The sequence below is a fragment of the Cryptococcus neoformans genome (genome assembly GCF_000091045.1).
Source record: "Cryptococcus neoformans var. neoformans JEC21 chromosome 14 sequence".
In the NCBI taxonomy this organism is placed as follows: Eukaryota; Fungi; Basidiomycota; class Tremellomycetes; order Tremellales; family Cryptococcaceae; genus Cryptococcus; species Cryptococcus deneoformans.
Window position 1 is genome coordinate 15,985 of NC_006683.1, and position 16,901 is coordinate 32,885.

A 16,901-nucleotide genomic window follows, 5' to 3' on the forward strand; every position below is an offset into this window, starting at 1 on the left:
TTCTGGATTCTCTGGAATCATGATATGGCATGACTTACGTACGTATCACACTCCAAAAATCTTGCCCACTGGGATGATATGCCCGTCCCTAGGCTTTTTTATGGGTACTTATCTAGCCTCTTCTAGTACGACAGGTATAAACCTCTACCGCAGGCGAAGCAGGGTACTTGCATTTCCTCGTCGGCCATCCCGATATCAACATCCTAACCTTCGACGCTGTGGCCCGAACCCCTTACATCCGCTCCTCCTTCCTCGCCAACATCATCTCCCACCCCCACATATTCCGTTCTCCCAAAATACCCCTCCAGCCCTCACGTCGCCCTTCCTTCCCCAACCCATGACCCCCTTCATCTGCCTACTCTCTCAAGCAACAATCTTCACAAAGCGGGGTATCCAGCACTACATCACCCTCACCCAAAGCCTAGCGTCCCTCGGTGTGGAGACATGGTTCAAACCGGAGTTTGCGAGCTGGTACACTGCACAACCTTTTACCGGAGGAGGCGCAGAAAAGGGATAGGGATATGGCCAAGCAGCAGCGGGCAAAGTTCTTGTTGAAAGTAAATAATCAGTGGAAGGAGAAATTGGAGCCGCATGAGAGATTTAGCGGGCACTTGCTGGAGGAGCCGTTTGGAGGATGTGTACCAGTGGCTGTATGCGCATTGGCAATAGGAGAAGAAGCAGGTGAGTGGTTGGTGTTTGGGGTTCATCGTTGGAGGTAAGCTAACAACATCACAGGCGAGAACTCCCTACCAACGTTCCCTCTGGAGATATCTTCGTATCCTACTTTTTGACGGGGATGCCGCTTTCGACGGGGAACCCTTATCGACCTTTTAACTGCGAAGTCAGACTAACTGATCTATCAGGTCAAGCGCCCATCCAGCAACATGAGACCTGCCAGCACTACACCTCAACCCGGGCGGCTTTCGTGGAGTGGTATGAGGAATCAAAGGCGATTAGGATGGGGTGTGCGAGGGGGACTGTTCGGCCTGATCCAAGTGGGTTTGTAGTGGGTTGGGAAAGTGTAAAAGCCGCCCCATGTTGTTTACGGACTGGGTGGGGCAGGAGCTGAGGACAAGTCTTGGTGAGTGAGCTACCCAAGGACGCTCTAGAATGGCGAAACAATTATCCCATTCATCATTACTCTGAGACCCATCTAGTATCGGCTAGACAAAAGCCTACAAACGATGCCAAAGTTCGATATCGATCCTCTCTATCTCGAGTAGCCCGTTTAGAATGAGATTCCGTCTCTCAGCAAGTCTTTGTTGATCGGCAGAGTGGTCCCACATTTATTTTCCTTTGTCTTCCTCTTGAGATGTCTGCATTATAAGCTCTACATCATGTATATATGATCTATCATAGTGGGAGGCATGATGCCGTTATGCAGTGTTTGCGCGAAAGGAAGGCAAGGGCCGGGACACTCCCTATCCGCACCACGCGAACTGCACGTGGCTGGAATTACCTAATCAGGAAAACCCCGTGTCTAGAGGCAAACAAGACCAGGGGTGTTGTTATATGTTACATATTATGCATTCTACTCTATCCTCTCCATCCGCCCTCCATCCATCCCAGCAGCTTATTGTGAGTCCTACAGTCCTTCCTTTCTCAGTGATCCGCCCGAAGCGAACGTCTGTGCGGCTGAAGGGGAGTCACGACTCGGAAGCCAAACACGGGGCCGAGGGGAAAAACATCCCAAACAGGAAAGAACCCAAGATGGGTAATTCGCAGAGTTATATCTTATCGCTTCGCGTCCTTCAAATGTTATCCACTATCCATTCGCTATACCCGTATACTCCTTCCTGTTCGCGAGTCACAACACAGAGGAAATCATAGGCTCACCACATCCACCCTATTCCAATTGTCATTGGCTGGCCCTACGCGGGAGCTGAAGTAGTAACTCAGATCCGAATCAGCTGAAGGTGCAACCAAACATCCAACATCTCCTATCTCCACTCCTTGCCTTGTTGTATTGCTTTAAGCATCTCATGCTGACCACGTGATAGTGCCACAAATATATCAGTAACGAGACAATCACTGTATCCAACATCCTCCAGTCTGGCGCAGGGGAACTGTAACATCTAGTTCGCTTCTGGTTTCACCTCCCCCGGAGTATCCCATCCAACCGACTCGACCAGAAAATGGAGGATTCCTATTCACCCCGCATTCGTACGCCTCATATGAATCATCTTCACCCTTCTCATCCTGCCCACCAGCATTCACATTCGCCGAGAACTGTGTCGATAACGATGGAGGACTACATTGCGGACGATAATGATAGAGGAGATGGATTGGGTATGGGTGAAATGGGTATGGGAAGTGGTTTTGGAGAAGGAGATTTCGGAGAAGGAATGGGAATTGATATGGATTTTGCCAGTAAGTCAGGTTGCGGTTTACTTGCGGAGCGAAGCGACATGGGGAGGAGACCGTTCTTGGAACTGGTTGAGAGGCGGATGTCGCATACTCCTGTATGGCGACAAGCGAGAAACAGGTGTCGTGATGGAAGAAATTAGCAAAAAGTACCAGCTAACTCATCTTTCACAGCGTCCGCTCTTACTCCCACTTTATCACAACACTCGCTCTCTCGCCCTCCGACTAGTCACAGTCTTGCCGATGCTCCTTCAAGCGGTGGTCTCAATTCATCCGCTTTACCTTCCAGTGGGGGGATGAGTGGCACTATGCCATCGATCGGATACGGCGCTCAGCAACATCAGCATCGGCATCCTCAGGCGCAGCAACAACATCAACATCACGCTCATCAGTCTCAGCAGCAACAGCATCCTTCCCAACCTCATCCCACCTCCCAATCAAACCAACAAAGCCACCCACACGCGCATCATCAAGCGTATTCTCAGCCACACGCCCACACCCATACCGACCATATGCAGTCCATGCACCCTAATAGTGGAATGGACATGTTCCAGTCAGAGACGGGTTTAGAAGATGAAGACGATGAAGAAGGTATGTATCTATCTCGAATTTTATTGTGTTGGCTGAACCTTGACTTTCGGATTACAGATACTCGAGCCAAACGTCCCCGCCCAAACACTTCCCAACCCTTCCATGCCTCCCGCGCACCTTCTCATCCTCACTCTAATTCCAATTCCCATTCTCACGACCCCGATGCGGAAAACGATAATGATAACGACAACGATGTTTCCGACAAGGACGAACCCCAACGACGTAAAATCAAGATTGAATACATACCTGACAAGTCTCGTCGACATATCACGTTTTCGAAGCGGAAGGCGGGTATCATGAAGAAGGCGTATGAGCTGTCGATTTTGACAGGAACGCAAGTGTTGTTATTGGTGGTATCTGAGACTGGGCTAGTCTACACATTCACGACGAACAAGTTGCAGCCTTTGGTGCAGAAGTCGGAGGGCAAGAATCTTATCCAAGTACGTTCTTTCATCTTTTTCCCTCTTTGTCGCAATACCTTTTATTGACATGGTCCTTTTCTTCTCCAATAGGCATGTCTCAACGCTCCTGATGGTTTCGGTCCCGACGGCGAACCTGTCGGACCCATGTCCGCTACGAAGTCGAAGAATGGTGGCTTGGCGATACGACCTCACAAGTTACCTGCTGGAGCAAGCGCGGCAATGGCGAAGAGTCAGGCCTTGTCAGCCGAGCAGAATGCCGCCCAGCTTCAAGCTCATGCCCAAACACAAGCTCAGGCGGCACAAGCCCATGCCCAAGCTCAAGCGCAGGTGCAAATGCAGGTGTCAGCCGCAGCACAGGCTCAAGCAACTGCTCAAGTTCAAGCTCACGCGGCGGCTAAAGCAGCCCAAGCCCAAAGACAACAAGCTCAGATACAATCTCATGTCCAGAATCAGAACTCTTCTCCGAATCCGAACCAGCCTGAGCTCAGTCGTCGAGAGCAACAACTGAAATCACTCTCAGCGCTCGGTATATCCGCGACACCCCCTACGACTTTGTCTACTCTTCCTCCATCCTCGGCTTCGATACCTTCGTTACCTTCTTTACCTGGATCGGGCTCAATGGGTTCTGTAACGCAAGTTCCGCCTATGACTTCGTCTGGGCAAGGAGGAGGTATGGGGAGGACCCCAACGCCAAGCCAACTGCATACGCCTACAATGGGACATGGGCCACTCGGTCAAGGTATTTCAACGCCTGTTACACCTCGCGCCAACGCCAATATGGCCGCAAACTCCAACAAAAACAACTTGGCCAATGCCAACCACTCGGTATCCGTATCATCCCCCGCTAATCGACCAAAGAAGCGGCTCCCTTCCCGCCGACGTCAAGCTTCTACCTCTTCAGCAGTCGGCGAGATGGGCATAAAGTTGGAGCAAGGAATGGATATACCGCCCGTGCCGAATTTGCCTGCTGAATATGTAGGATCCGGCCAGGCGAATGGGTCGTCACCTGGTGCTAGCGGATCATCTACTGGTAAAGGCCTCAGCGGAAAAGGAAAGGCCCAAGGTTTGGGTATAGGTATTGGTGTAAGCTCCCCTAGGATCGCGAGCTCTTCCGGTGCAGCGAGCCCCAAACTGGGATCAGGGGTAGGGGTGATGACCGGCACAATTGCGCAGAGGAGAGCGGAAGCGTCCGCGGCAAGGCTGGAGAGGATGGGTGGGGAGATCGATTCAGAGATGGGCGCTCAACATAGTCAGCATGGTCATCAACATCAACAACACCAGTATCATCACCAGCAAAATTCGCCTTTATCCCCTATGTCAGTCTCGACATTCCATTATCCTCCTGAATACCGCCATCCCTCTTCTCATGCGCATAGCTACGCCCGCACTCTTCACCATTATCCTCATGCTGAGCACGGTCATCTTCAACCCCAGGCAGTCTCTGCTACCCAAGCACAAGCTCAAGCAGACGTGGAGAATGCCTACTACTACGGCACTCGTTCACCAAATTCGCAATCGCTCTCTGCAGCTGGTCTGGGCGACATGCGCCACATAAGTGACATGAACGATATGGGAGAGATGGGTGATTTGCGAGATATGAGGGAGATACGAGATATCCGCAATATGGGAGATATGGGCGATATGGGTGACATGGGTAATCTGGGTAGTATAAGCGACATGGGTGATATGGGTGATATGGGCGATATGGGCCACTTGCGTGAGATGGATGGCATGGATATGGAGATAGGAATGTTTGGCTCAGGTGAAGAGAGGGCAGGGAGGGAAGGAGGGAGGTTGATGGGTATTGGGATGTAAATCGTGGTGTCGAAAGAAGAGAACCGGGCGAACGCCACGAAGAATCGGTTGTTTCCCCTTTCGTGAGTACTTTAGGGTCCGCTCAATCTTACTCTGTTCTGCAACATCATCTAGCTAACTGGTCTCCTATGATAGCATCTTTTTGGCAAGGCTATTCTATCCGTTGGACAATAACAACTTTCTTCCTTTGCGTCTTTTTTCTTTTTTATCTTTGTGCTCTTTCTTTATATTCTCGCTATCACTTTAATGTGTTTGACTATCTCAACTTTTCGAGTTCATCTAACTGCAGTTATCAAGACAGTACCATGTAGAGGTTGTTCGAAAGAGTCCTTGGTGCGGGGAAAGTGGGAAGACAAATCAGTGTATTACTGTTCCTTATGAGTCTCATTATTTTTATATGATATGTTTGCTTAATGTGTGTGCGAAAATGAATATGCTTCTTTCTCATTTCGAACGTGACACAAATAAATCGTGATTCAGACGTAAGATTCATAGTAGTAGTGGAGATACTCGATATGATTACATTAAATTTTTTCCATTTCAACTGTTATCTCACTTAGCTCGTCTCACCAGCACCACCACCTCCAGCACCGCTGCCTGCCCCTCCTCCTCGTCCTCCACGCCCTCCCCTTGTCGCAGCCGCACCTCTTGGTCGCTTTAATAACCTCCCTCCCCTCTCTCCAGAACCTACCGCAGGTGAAGCGCTCCCAGCAGCAGCAGTCTGTGTGTTCTCGTTGGTAGTAATCTCTCCGTCTTCGGGTAAAGGACGCTTTGTGCCACTGGGTTCGGCTGTAGCTGGCGGTGTAGCGGCGGCAAGGGTAGCATTGACAGCTATTGCAGAACATGAGCAATGAAGAAGGGACCTCCAATACAAATAAAGTACTCACCACTCAATACAGGATTCGGTCGTCCTGTCGCTCCGCCTCGTCCCCTGGTCGCTGTTCCTCTTCCTCGGCCCCTCGTCGCTGTAACCTTTGCCGCCGCGGCGCCTTGAGCCGATCCCTCTTCCTGCTTCACTTCTTCTGTAGCTCCAGCCGGCGCCGCACTCTCAGCGGTCGCAGCAGCAGCCGATGTAGCCTCTCCCAGCTTCTTTTCCACTTCGGTCTTCTGTCTCTCCAAAGTTTTTCTCGAAATTTCCGCCGTCTTTACTTGCCTCTCAAGCGCCTTGATCTTGTTCTTGAGTTCCTCAACCTGCCCCTTGAGCTGCTTGATCTCCTCTTCCAATGCGGTCTTTTCGGCTTGGACAGCCTCGGCGACACGAGTTTCGAAAGTCGCTTCAAGCTCGGCAGTCTTCTTGGCGGTAGCTTCGGCGTCTATAACAGGTGTAGCAGGAGCGGGCGCGGAGGCAGTCGTAGATTGGGGTGCAAAAGTGGAGGCGGCAGCAGCGGCAGCGGTAGCAGCAGCAGTGGTAGCTTCTTCGAGGTCCTTGGCGAATTTGGATTGAAGCTCTGCCTCTCGCGCGGCGACTGCAGCCTTGACAGCTTCATCAATCTGCTCTTGAGAAGGCTTTGTCTCTTCAGTAGCAGTGGCGGTTGTGGTTGCGGCAGTGATTCCGGTAACAGGACCAACAGCAGCATCGGCCGGTGCAGCGGAATTGGCGTTGATGTTTGCCGCTGCGGACTCGAGCTCAGTAAGTTTCCCTTCCAATTCTGAAACCTTGGCTTGCAGACTCTCGACACTCGTTTGGGTCATTTGTTTCTCCGAAATGAGTGCGTCAATTCTTGCCTTCATCTGTGCGTTTACGCGGTTCACTCGAGCGACATTGTTCTCATAGCGTTCGTCTCGCTCTTTGTCCTCTTGTGCGGCGGTGGCCTTGAGAGTTTCGAGGTCCTTTTCGGCCTGGGCGAGCTTTTCAGCAAGTTGGTTTTTCTCGTTTTGGAGCTCGGTCTAGAAAAAAGCGATATCAGCAATGCGATGTCTCGTGGCGGCAAAATGGATGTAGGGGAACTCACCAAGGCGGTGCTATCAGCCTGAGCTTGACCCTGCGCCTGTCCTTCCGTCTTCTGAGTGTTCGCCAACTCGGTCTGCAACCTCTGCACAGTTCCCTCCGCCTCCTCCACTTTCTTCTTCAACGTCTGCACCTCCTCCTCTGCTGCTTTCACCTTCTTCTCCGCTTCCTCCACCTTCCTTTCCCTCTCAGTAACCGCCTCCATATGAGTCTTGGCAGTATTTCCAATCTGCTCGTTCAGAGTATCCACGCGGCGCTTCCAGTTGAGTCCGATACGAAGTCTGTTCTCAGAGTCCGCCTTGGCCTTCTCGTAATCGGCTTGAACTTTGGCGAGCTCTTCGGCGCGAGCGGCAGCGAGGGCGGAGGCAGCCTCCTTTTCGGCCCGGAGAGAGGTGGTGGCAGCGTCGAGGCGGGATTCGAAATCTTGAGACTTTTTTTCGGCTTCGCGAGTGGCAGCTCGAGCTTGTTCAATTTGCTCACGAAGAGCCGTCCTATTCATAATGTCAGCTTTGTAAAAAAAATAAATGGTCAAAAGCGAATAACGAGGAGAAACTTACGCTTCACGTTGTACCTCCTCGATTCGCTTCTCCAGCCCCTCTTTCTCCTCAACCCTACTCTTCTCGGCCTCGTTCGCAACATTCTGAAGGTTGTCAGTCAACTGCTGAAGCTTGACGCGTTCGGCTTGTACTTGTGCAAAGTCGGATTGCAAACGAGCCTCGACGCTCTATTCCCACCAAGGCGCGAAAAATCGATGATCAGTTTTATTCCCAATGGAAGGTGAAAGGGTGGGAGGGGAAGGGATGGAAGGGGATCTCATAGGCGTACCTTCCACTGATCCTTCTCGGCACGGAGCATGGCAGCTTCATTCCTCAACCTATCAGATTCCGCTTGTCGAGCCGCAACTTGCTCGAGCGCCTATCAAGCGACCAATGCCAATCAGCATTTACCCCATATCTCAAATGACGTGAAGTTGGGAAACGAAAAAGGGAACTTGGACGCACCGCTCGCTGCTCATTATAAGCCTGGGCGACAGCACCCTGCAACTGCCTCAACTGCGTCTCAAGCCCCGCAAACTCTGTCTTTTGCTGTTGACTCGCTTCGGTAAGCGCCTTGGCTTGTTCTATCATTCGGCAAATAAGAAAGAGTCGGGTCATCAGTACATCTTATTCTTTTGGTCGTCGACAAAAATGAGAATTGAATTGGAGTCAGGCACTTACCTTCAAGCAACCCGACCTTGGCCTCTGCCCTAGCCTTCTCCACATCAGCCCTCGCCGCTTCCTCCATCTTCTTCCTAATCTCCTTCCTCGCTTCCTCCAAATCGCCATGAGCCTTTTCTTTAAGGACATCCAACTCTGCTTGGAGGGTAGCGAGTTGCTGGTTCGACGACGTTTCGGTATCTTCATCCAAAGGCCCGTGACCGTGCTGGGTACCGTGGGCGCCAGGATAACCAGAAGAAGCGGAGATAGACCATCGAAGGCCTTCACCCTTTGAGAGCAACTTGGAGAACAAATCCCTCTCCCTCGTAACGTCTCCCACCCTCTTTTGGGCATCCAACAAATCCTTATGAAGCTTCTTTATCATCTCCGTAGCCTCATCCAGCGTCCTACCCGTCACCTCATCCTCCTCCTCCCCTTCTGCCCTCGCAATTTCCCGCTCATCAAGCTTCTTCATCAGACTCCTCGTAATCTTCAAGAGACGTTGATTCTGCTCTTGCAGTGAGCGGATAGAGCGGAATTCGACAAGATGGTCGGTGATGATATCCCCAGTCGGACCCACTTCGGCATCACCGTCCATAGGGACAGAAGCGAGTGATGGGTCATCCTTGATGGCAATCTGGCGGAGGAGTGTTTTGACTTGTCGAGAAAGGTCGTCAACCGAAGATTGGAGGGAAGAAACTTCAGAGGTATGGTGGGTAGATGCTGCTTGAAGAGATTTTACTTCATTTTGGAGGGCGTCCCGCGTGGAAATGACAGAGGCAAGTTCGGAGGCGAGGGCATTGGCGCGTTCGATGGCGCGAGCGTGTTCGGCCGCTTGCTCATCGAGGATGGGTTTCTGTCAAGTTGTAAATTAATTTAGTCCCTGCTTAGTGACCTATCAAAAGAAAAAAGATTTGAACCCACTTTTTCATTGAGCTCCTGGCTAATTTCATCCAGCAAATTTGTCAACCTCTCCACCTCCCCTTCTGCCGCTTGCAATCTACTCTCCTGAATCGTAAAGTCCGTATACAACTGTGTATAACTCTTCCCATCTTTTCTCATCTCCCCTACCACCGCCGCTGAAGCACTCACATAACCTCCTCTACCCTCCGCCATGTCAAGTCTATCTGCAATATTCTTCAACTCGCCCATCTTTTTCTCCACCTCCTTCCTCATCCTCTCCTCCTTCTTCACCTTGGCTTCCCAATTCTTTTCTCTCTCTTCGTGAGCTGACGCCATATTTTCCAGCTCCGCCTCTCTCTCAAGCACAGTCGATCTCGCCTCATCCAACCGGCGTTCGAGAAGACGGTTGGCTTCTTCCATCGCAAGCACATCAACAGCAACAGCGGCCTTGTTGGCAGCGGCAGTGGAAGTGAGAGTTGCAATAGAAGCGTGGGCCTCGGCTAAACGGGAAGACTGGTCGTTGTATGCACGCTGAAGGGAGCGATGGGACTGTTCAAGTGTGTTGAGTCGGGTGAGGAGAGATTCATTTTCGGCTCGGAATTTACTTTGATCAGATTGCTACATGTCTCATCAGCTCTCTTCCCTTTCACATCTGCTTTGGCGTAATCAGAAGAGCAAACTTACAGCTTCAGCGCGGTACTTGCCGAACCGCTCTTCAACCTCCGAAACAGCCTTGCTCAGAGAGATAATCTCAGCACGAGCGCTTTCCAAAGCTTGAATGCTTCTCTTCTCGTTAAACTAAGTAGAAATCAGGCATCGTCAGCAGGGATGGTCAGCGGTTTAAGTAGAGACGCAAAAACGAACTTTGGCAGTCTCAGTGATCATCCTCAACTCGGAGACTTCAACATCGAGATGCGCAATCTTTTGGGCAGCATCCGTCTTGGCCGATCTCAAAGCGTACAATTCCTCTACAGAAACGGAATCAGTTCGATTACTTTGTGAGCTTCAGGATGATACTTACGGATATTCTTGTTTGATCGCTGGTGCAGCCTTTCAGCTTCTTCGTATAATTCCTTCTTCTCCCTCTCTATCGAATCTAAACGGGTCTGCAACACTGAAAGTTCGGAAGTGGTTTTGTGATGGGATGATTGAAGGTTTGAAAGCTGCGTGCGGAGCTGATTCGAGGCAGCCACTAAGCGAAATATTATCAGTGACCTTGACTTGCCTAGCACACGAGTAGAGCATGAACAAAAAACCTACCCGCTCCATCTCTCTCCCCAACCACCCCTTCCTTCTCCGTACTCAGCTTCCCGACTTGCTCCTCCAGCTCTCTGACTCTTTTATGTGCATCCGCTAGAGCCTGTTCTTGCTCAATCTGTTGTCGGATATCATCCGGAAGAGGTACAGCCTGTGTAATGTCTGTTTGAGGTGCTGTGGATGGGAGTGTTTCGCCCTGTTGCGCGGCGGCAAGCTGTGGAGGAGGTTGCTGTGGGAGTTGTGTGGACTGCCCTGGTTGATCAGGGTTATCCTGGTGTGTTTGTCCCTCTGACATTGCTGAGAGACGAGGGTGGTTCTCTGGTGATGAGAATAACCTATGCATCGGAAGAAGACGAGCAAGTGAGCGTTTGTTGGGCCGCACCTCAGTTGCTTTTCCTCCTATTTACGTAACATTTTTCCCCATGATGTCACGACTTGTCACATTGCGAGTGCTTCCCGAAAACCCCCTTTGTTTTCCATTTCCCCCCCCATATATTCCTTGCTTTCGCTGACTACTCACGATGTCCAGTCTACCCAACCAATCCCTCCCGGCAGAACCGCAACCTGGCGTAGAGGAAGTCCTCGACAAATTCCAGAAGCTCGGAGAAGAAGCCGTCGAGGAAGATGCCGGTGAAGATGATGCCGATGCCGCTGAGGAGGGTGTTGATGGGGAGGATGGCGATGAACAGCCTGAGGATGGTGAGGGAGGGGAAGGTCTTGGAGACAAGAAGAAGAAAAAGAAGAAGAAGAAGAAGGGAAAGGCTAGCAAAGCTGTCGAAAAGCTCAAGTTCGTGTCTTTTGTATTTCCTTCTTTCCCATCATCTCTGACTTCGCGTCGTGTAGGACTATCGCTACAGGTCAAGCCCCTCAGGAAGTCATCAATGCTGTAAGAGGGCAGATGGATTCCTCTGATAGCAAGGCCGCTACCGACGGTAAGTTTTGTCGTCCCAGTCCATCCCATCTCGACTTGTCCCATCCAATTTTCAAGACTGACAAAAAAGACGGGCTGTAGAGGAGATTCGACGTGCTTTGAAAGCGGCGGATTTGATGAAGATCCTTGATGGTAAAATAGCTTTGGGCAATAAGTCTGGTACCAAGAACCTCGGCGAGCACAAGGTAGGCACTCTTTCCCCGACCTCAGACCATTACCGTTTCATCTGCTGTTTCAAGCACTTACGCCTCTCAATAGTTTTGGAAGACCCAGCCCGTTCCTCAGATCACCGGTTCCGGCGCTCCAGCTCCTATTGAAGAAGGCCCTATCGACGATCCCAAAACCCCCGCAGACGTCAGACAAGAACCTGGGGTTTTACCCGCTGGATTCGAATGGAGCACTATCGATATCAATGACGAGGAGCAAGTAAGTTTCTGCCTCAATCTTTCGTGTCTTTTATGATACCGTTAACTGCAGCTCATTCATATCCTTTTACTCAGAGTAAAGAAGTTTACGTCCTGTTATGCGAAAATTATGTAGAGGATGACGATGCCATGTTCCGATTTAACTACTCTAGAGAATTCTTACTCTGGTACGTGTATACTAAATCAGCAAGCCAGCTTTTACGCTCGCTAATATCCTTGTTCAGGGCACTTACCGCTCCAGGATACTTGCCAGACTGGCACATTGGTGTACGCGTACAAAAGACAAAGAAACTTGTTGCTTTCATTTCTGGTATCAAGATTGACATTCGCGTTCGTGCCAAGTAAGTCACATCTCTCTACTTTTTACATTGCAATCAATACCCTAGCAGCCTAAATGCCCTGTATGCTGACCTCTCCACCCACCTCCCCTTTAGGACATTCCCCGCGGCCGAGATCAACTTTCTTTGCGTCCACAAAAAACTCCGATCCAAGCGCCTCGCACCGGTATTAATCAAAGAAGTCACCCGACGAGTCAATTTGACAAATATCTGGCAAGCCATCTACACTGCTGGTGTCATCCTCCCTACTCCTATCGGTACCTGTCGGTAAGTCAAAACATGCTGCTCTCCAGTCCCCTTCCCATGCATTTTCAGGACTGACGTATTCGACCCCCAATTTCATCCCTATCTCCACAGATACTTCCATCGCAACCTCAACCCCCCCAAACTCGTCGACATTGGCTTCTCCCCCCTTCCCCGGGGAAGCACCATCGCTCGTCTCGTACAACAATACTCTGTTCCCTCTCACCCCCGTATCCCCGGTTTCCGCGAGATGAAGAAGGAAGACGTGCCCCAAGTTGGAGCTCTGTTGAGGAGATATCTGGATAGGTTCGATGTGGCGCAAGCGTTCAGGGATGATGACGAGGTTGAGCATTGGCTTTTGAGTGGACAGGGGAAGGAGGTGGGCGGGAGGAGGGTAGAGCAGGTCGTTTGGGCCTATGTCGTCGAGGTGGGTTTTATCTCTTTTCCTTCCCCTTCGTCCCATATCCAAGCCAACTTTGACCCCCTTGCCTTTTCCTTACAAAGGACCCAACAACCCACCGTATCACCGACCTCATCTCCTTCTACGCCCTCCCCTCAACCATCATGAAACACCCCAAACACAACTTGCTCAATGCCGCTTACATGTTCTACTACGCTACCGACGTCGTCTTCCCGCCCTCATCCTCTTCTGCCAACTCTGATGTCGATGTCGATGCCAATGCCGGAGAAAGCTCGGTAGCGGCTGTGGGTACGGGAGGGGAAGATGCGAAAACGAAGAAAAAGTTGGAGACGAGGTTGAATGCGCTGACTGCGGATATACTGATCATCGCCAAACAGGTGAGGCTCTTTACACCTCCCTTTGCAAACGATGGAGAAAACTCATACCTCCTCTTTTCCTTTTTACCTAGGCTGGTTTCGATGTCTTCAACGCACTGACGTTACTCGACAACAACATGTTCTTGCAAGAACAAAAGGTGAGCTCATAACCCTGCGTACTGCCATGCTAACCCTTTTTTTTTCTCGTCATAGTTCGGACCAGGCGATGGATACCTCAACTGTAAGTCCGTCCCTCGTCCCCTGTGCATTAAATCCTCCCATCCTATTCGCATTCGAAAACTTAATGACCATCACGCTGACCAAACGGTGATTATCTATAGATTACCTGTACAACTGGAACTGCGCCCCTATCGATGGCGGACATCATTCCACAACTGCCAAACAAGGATCCAAGATCGGCGTTGTCATGCTCTAACCTCAGCCATCTCCAATCGCTCAATTCTCTTCGACCGCGCCGAGCGGGTAGGATAATCTCCTTGACATTTTTTGATACAATACTACGCTACTGCTATGACATGCATACCTTGCAGAAAAAAAGGAAAAAAAAGTTAAGTCTTGCGGTCATTGCAACCTCCCATTCCAATCGCAGGGGTCTCATCATGTAACACTCCAACACTCCAGGAAAAGAAGGGAGACTGAATATTTTTGATCACAGTCCGGTTGCTTGGATGATATACACCAACCCAAGGATGAGCACAGCTTCTGCCACCAAGAGCCGCCACTGTTTCTTCATCCAACCGACCGCCTTGAACTAGATAATCACGCCAATATCAAACATCAAAGGCAAGGTTAAAGGGGTCAATTCAATCGCATCAGCTCCCTGACGATCGTAACTCGGCGCGGCGAGTCGAGGAATAGTAGATGGTATTCTGACTTACCCCGGGTACGTCTGGTCCGAACGGAAGACCTTTGAACGCTACTTCAAACCATCCATCTTCTTTATTGTGTCTCTTCTTCTCCTTTGAGGAATGGGAGAATGAGCGGTGCCTGTGCTCATGTCTGTTTTTACGCCTCTGCTTTTTTTTCTTCTTGGAGCTTTCTTTGGTGGTAAGGGCTCTGTCGCCCTCTCTTTCCACCGCTCTTTCCCGTTTTTCTTCACCTTCATCTGCTGCCTCGTCCTGGGATGGATGATTATTTAACAATGCTGCAGATATCGATTCTTTTTCGCTTTCACGCCCACGACCGTTGTCACTCCGTCCTTCTTCTCCATCTACGTTACGACCATCATCTGATTCGCTGTCTATCACAACCCTTTCCACATCCTCTTCGTTATCTCCATTTTCGTTGGCTCGGCGGCCTGTACTCGTGCCTTTCCCTTGGTCACTTTTCTCACTATCGCCATACTCGTAAGCACTGATGATATCATCCTCTCCTTCCTCGTTTTTTGAATCCCCATCCCTTTTTGGCTGTTGTCTTGATGCATTCGGGACGCTCAAAAGCGGCTCGTTGGTTTTTTCCCTCACCTTGTCCTCTTGCCGGTCAACATTTTTAGAGTTTGGAAATGGGTGCGGGTCATGGGGTAGGCCGAAGGAAGGACAATCTCTTCCCCTTCGACTATCATCTTTCCCCTTCTTCGGAAGGCTTACAGAAGGGTTAGGGTTAGAAAGGTTAGAAAGGTTAGAAAGGTTATATCCAGCGCCTGGAGGGAGGTTTGGTATGTCATCAACCGTCTTGCCCATAGTGTTACTTGCAGGGGTCAGAGGCGGATAAGAAATGGATGCGTCAAGGGGACGTCCGGTGCGCCTACGAGCTGGCGGTCTGGGGAGAGACAACATCGAACCCGAGCTCGTCGTCGATACGTCGCTCCTCGTCCTCGTCACCACCGAACAATCTAAATATCTCTTCTGAACCCCATCCATACCCCCCCATTCCTTCTCGGGATACGAAACCGTCTCAAAAACCACCCAAACCTCTCTTCCCAGCCCCAGCCCCTTTGGCCCCTTTCGCTAAGACTTGACGACCGGTTCCCTCGGGCGATCGAACAGCGTCGTCTCAGCAAGCGGCCGAATAAGCGTGATCGTACGGTCTACCGAAAGTCTGGATGGGGCGACACGGAGGTTGTCTGCAAGGCGGTTAAACCCAAACGCCTTGGGAAATGATTTGTCAGCGAGGGCCAAGGGTTTCCGGAATGATACCTACCGGCGCATTGAAGGATGGATGAGGGTGGGGATCTTTATCGAGTATCTCGATGATGGCGGCAATGATCTGGCCGTCAGCTGGAGATTTCAAGGGCATTATATGAGCTAATGGTGTTGCAATACATTGACTCGGTTTTATCACGCTAGATACGACATCCTTTATCAAACAAGAAAGGAACAAGCAATGGTATGGTACACGGTTACATGGAAAAATCTAAAAGACTATATCTAAAGAGTTGACTACTTTCTCTTGCCCTTCTTGCCCGTCGTCTTTGGCCTCAGTTTCCCACCTTCCCCACTAAACCTGAGCGCTTTCCTCACATTCAACCCGCCCTGGACACCCTCTCCGCCCCTCTTCGACTTGTTCGTTTCGCCCCTCTCGACCCGCTTGAGCACGGACAGCTGCCTCTCCTTTTCCGTGCCCTCGCTTCCACCAGGGATATTCGCGTCGAATTTCCGTTTCATGCCCCTCGCTTTCGGCTCGCCCTCAATCTTGTTATCAAACTTGCCCAAGGACGCGGTGGACGTCTTGGAGATGAGCATGTTCCTGTTGAGCTCTTCCTTGCGGGCTGCGCGCTCCGAGGCGGCGGTGGCGCGGGCGGCGGTGACAGAGGCCGAGGCGACGGCGAGGTTGGCCGAGTGCTGCTTGGTGTTCTGGGCGATGCGCGCCTTGCGCTCGCCGCGCGCCGTCTTTCCCGGGTCCTGGTCGGCTTCTGGAAAGCGTCAGCGCAAAAAGTCAACAGGACGAAAGACAGACGCACCGTCGCCGGGCTTGACTTCATGCAGCCACTGGTCCTCCTTGTCCTTGTTCTTGCCAAACCTGCCCCAGCGCGGGACCCACTCCTGGCGCTCCTCGTCCCACACGTCCTTCTCCTTCTTCCTGTGGCTTATGCCCTTTTCCTTGGCGAAGCGCTCCCACTTGGTGGGGGCCTTTGGCGTGGGCAGCGGCTTCTCCCTGGGGAGGAGGGTGGTGGGCGGGGGGAAGGCGGTGACGGGGCCGGCGGAGGAGGGGGTGGTGGGGAGGGCGAAGAGGGCGGCGACGAGGGCGTGGGTGGAGGTGAGGGTGAGCTGGAGCAGGTGGCGCTCGCGGTCGGCGTACGCTGCGGGGTCGAGGGGGGAGGCGTCAAAGGCGGCGAGCAGGGCGGGGTCGGTGTGGACGGGTGCGGCGCGGGGGAGGACGGCGGTGGTGCTGCGGCTGTCAGCGGGGGATGACACGGGGGGAGCTGGCACGACTTACTTGCTGGCGGTGTACTCGTCGAGCACGTGGGAGACGTCCATGGCGGGGGGGCGAGAGAATAAAGGTATCTGCAAGTTATCTGAGAATTATCTGCGAATATCTGCAAGGTATCTGCGAATATCTGCGAAATATCGACGCCCGGAGAAAACCCACAAACTCACTCGCGGATATTCGCTCGGGGCCGCACGGACCAATCTCACCGCGGGGATATCCTCTCTCCTCTTCACCACCACTCGTCCACCCACCCACCCCAATGTTCGGCGCACTCGTCAACCGTGAGTCCCCCTCCCCCTCC

The 16,901-nt window shown here is 51.6% G+C and overlaps 5 protein-coding genes across 5 annotated transcripts; 2 read left to right on the forward strand and 3 right to left on the reverse strand.

Moving 5' to 3' along the window:
* Positions 1-1,536: 1,536 nt before the first annotated feature.
* Positions 1,537-5,616, forward strand: CNN00060 (RNA polymerase II transcription factor, putative). The gene is made up of 6 exons (XM_024658347.1): positions 1,537-1,578; positions 2,001-2,370; positions 2,539-2,955; positions 3,013-3,395; positions 3,468-5,254; positions 5,328-5,616. The coding sequence occupies exons 2-5, from the start codon at positions 2,136-2,138 to the stop codon at positions 5,190-5,192; spliced, it is 2,760 nt and encodes a 919-aa protein (XP_024514029.1). The 5' UTR covers positions 1,537-1,578; positions 2,001-2,135; the 3' UTR covers positions 5,193-5,254; positions 5,328-5,616.
* Positions 5,617-5,668: 52 nt separating this feature from the next.
* CNN00070 (protein-nucleus import-related protein, putative) lies at positions 5,669-10,824 on the reverse strand. The gene is made up of 12 exons (XM_024658348.1): positions 10,500-10,824; positions 10,261-10,431; positions 10,104-10,207; positions 9,924-10,037; positions 9,261-9,857; positions 8,358-9,192; positions 8,142-8,260; positions 7,966-8,055; positions 7,698-7,864; positions 7,145-7,631; positions 6,080-7,079; positions 5,669-6,023 (listed from the first exon to the last, which is right to left on the reverse strand). Exons 1-12 carry the CDS (start codon positions 10,789-10,791, stop codon positions 5,749-5,751), a joined length of 4,251 nt encoding a protein of 1,416 aa, XP_024514030.1. The 5' UTR covers positions 10,792-10,824; the 3' UTR covers positions 5,669-5,748.
* Positions 10,825-10,965: 141 nt separating this feature from the next.
* CNN00080 (glycylpeptide N-tetradecanoyltransferase, putative) lies at positions 10,966-13,755 on the forward strand. Its single transcript, XM_568517.2, has 12 exons — positions 10,966-11,283; positions 11,340-11,428; positions 11,509-11,612; positions 11,686-11,853; positions 11,928-12,019; positions 12,077-12,193; positions 12,287-12,457; positions 12,548-12,860; positions 12,938-13,231; positions 13,303-13,368; positions 13,424-13,451; positions 13,552-13,755. The coding sequence occupies exons 1-12, from the start codon at positions 11,018-11,020 to the stop codon at positions 13,644-13,646; spliced, it is 1,803 nt and encodes a 600-aa protein (XP_568517.1). The 5' UTR covers positions 10,966-11,017; the 3' UTR covers positions 13,647-13,755.
* Positions 13,756-13,774: 19 nt separating this feature from the next.
* Positions 13,775-15,486, reverse strand: CNN00085 (hypothetical protein). The gene is made up of 3 exons (XM_024658865.1): positions 15,371-15,486; positions 14,110-15,318; positions 13,775-13,982 (listed from the first exon to the last, which is right to left on the reverse strand). Exons 2-3 carry the CDS (start codon positions 15,088-15,090, stop codon positions 13,881-13,883), a joined length of 1,083 nt encoding a protein of 360 aa, XP_024514681.1. The 5' UTR covers positions 15,091-15,318; positions 15,371-15,486; the 3' UTR covers positions 13,775-13,880.
* Positions 15,487-15,555: 69 nt separating this feature from the next.
* Positions 15,556-16,701, reverse strand: CNN00090 (ribosome biogenesis-related protein, putative). The gene is made up of 3 exons (XM_568518.2): positions 16,607-16,701; positions 16,131-16,558; positions 15,556-16,082 (listed from the first exon to the last, which is right to left on the reverse strand). Exons 1-3 carry the CDS (start codon positions 16,645-16,647, stop codon positions 15,610-15,612), a joined length of 942 nt encoding a protein of 313 aa, XP_568518.1. The 5' UTR covers positions 16,648-16,701; the 3' UTR covers positions 15,556-15,609.
* Between the last annotated feature and the right edge of the window lie 200 nt (positions 16,702-16,901).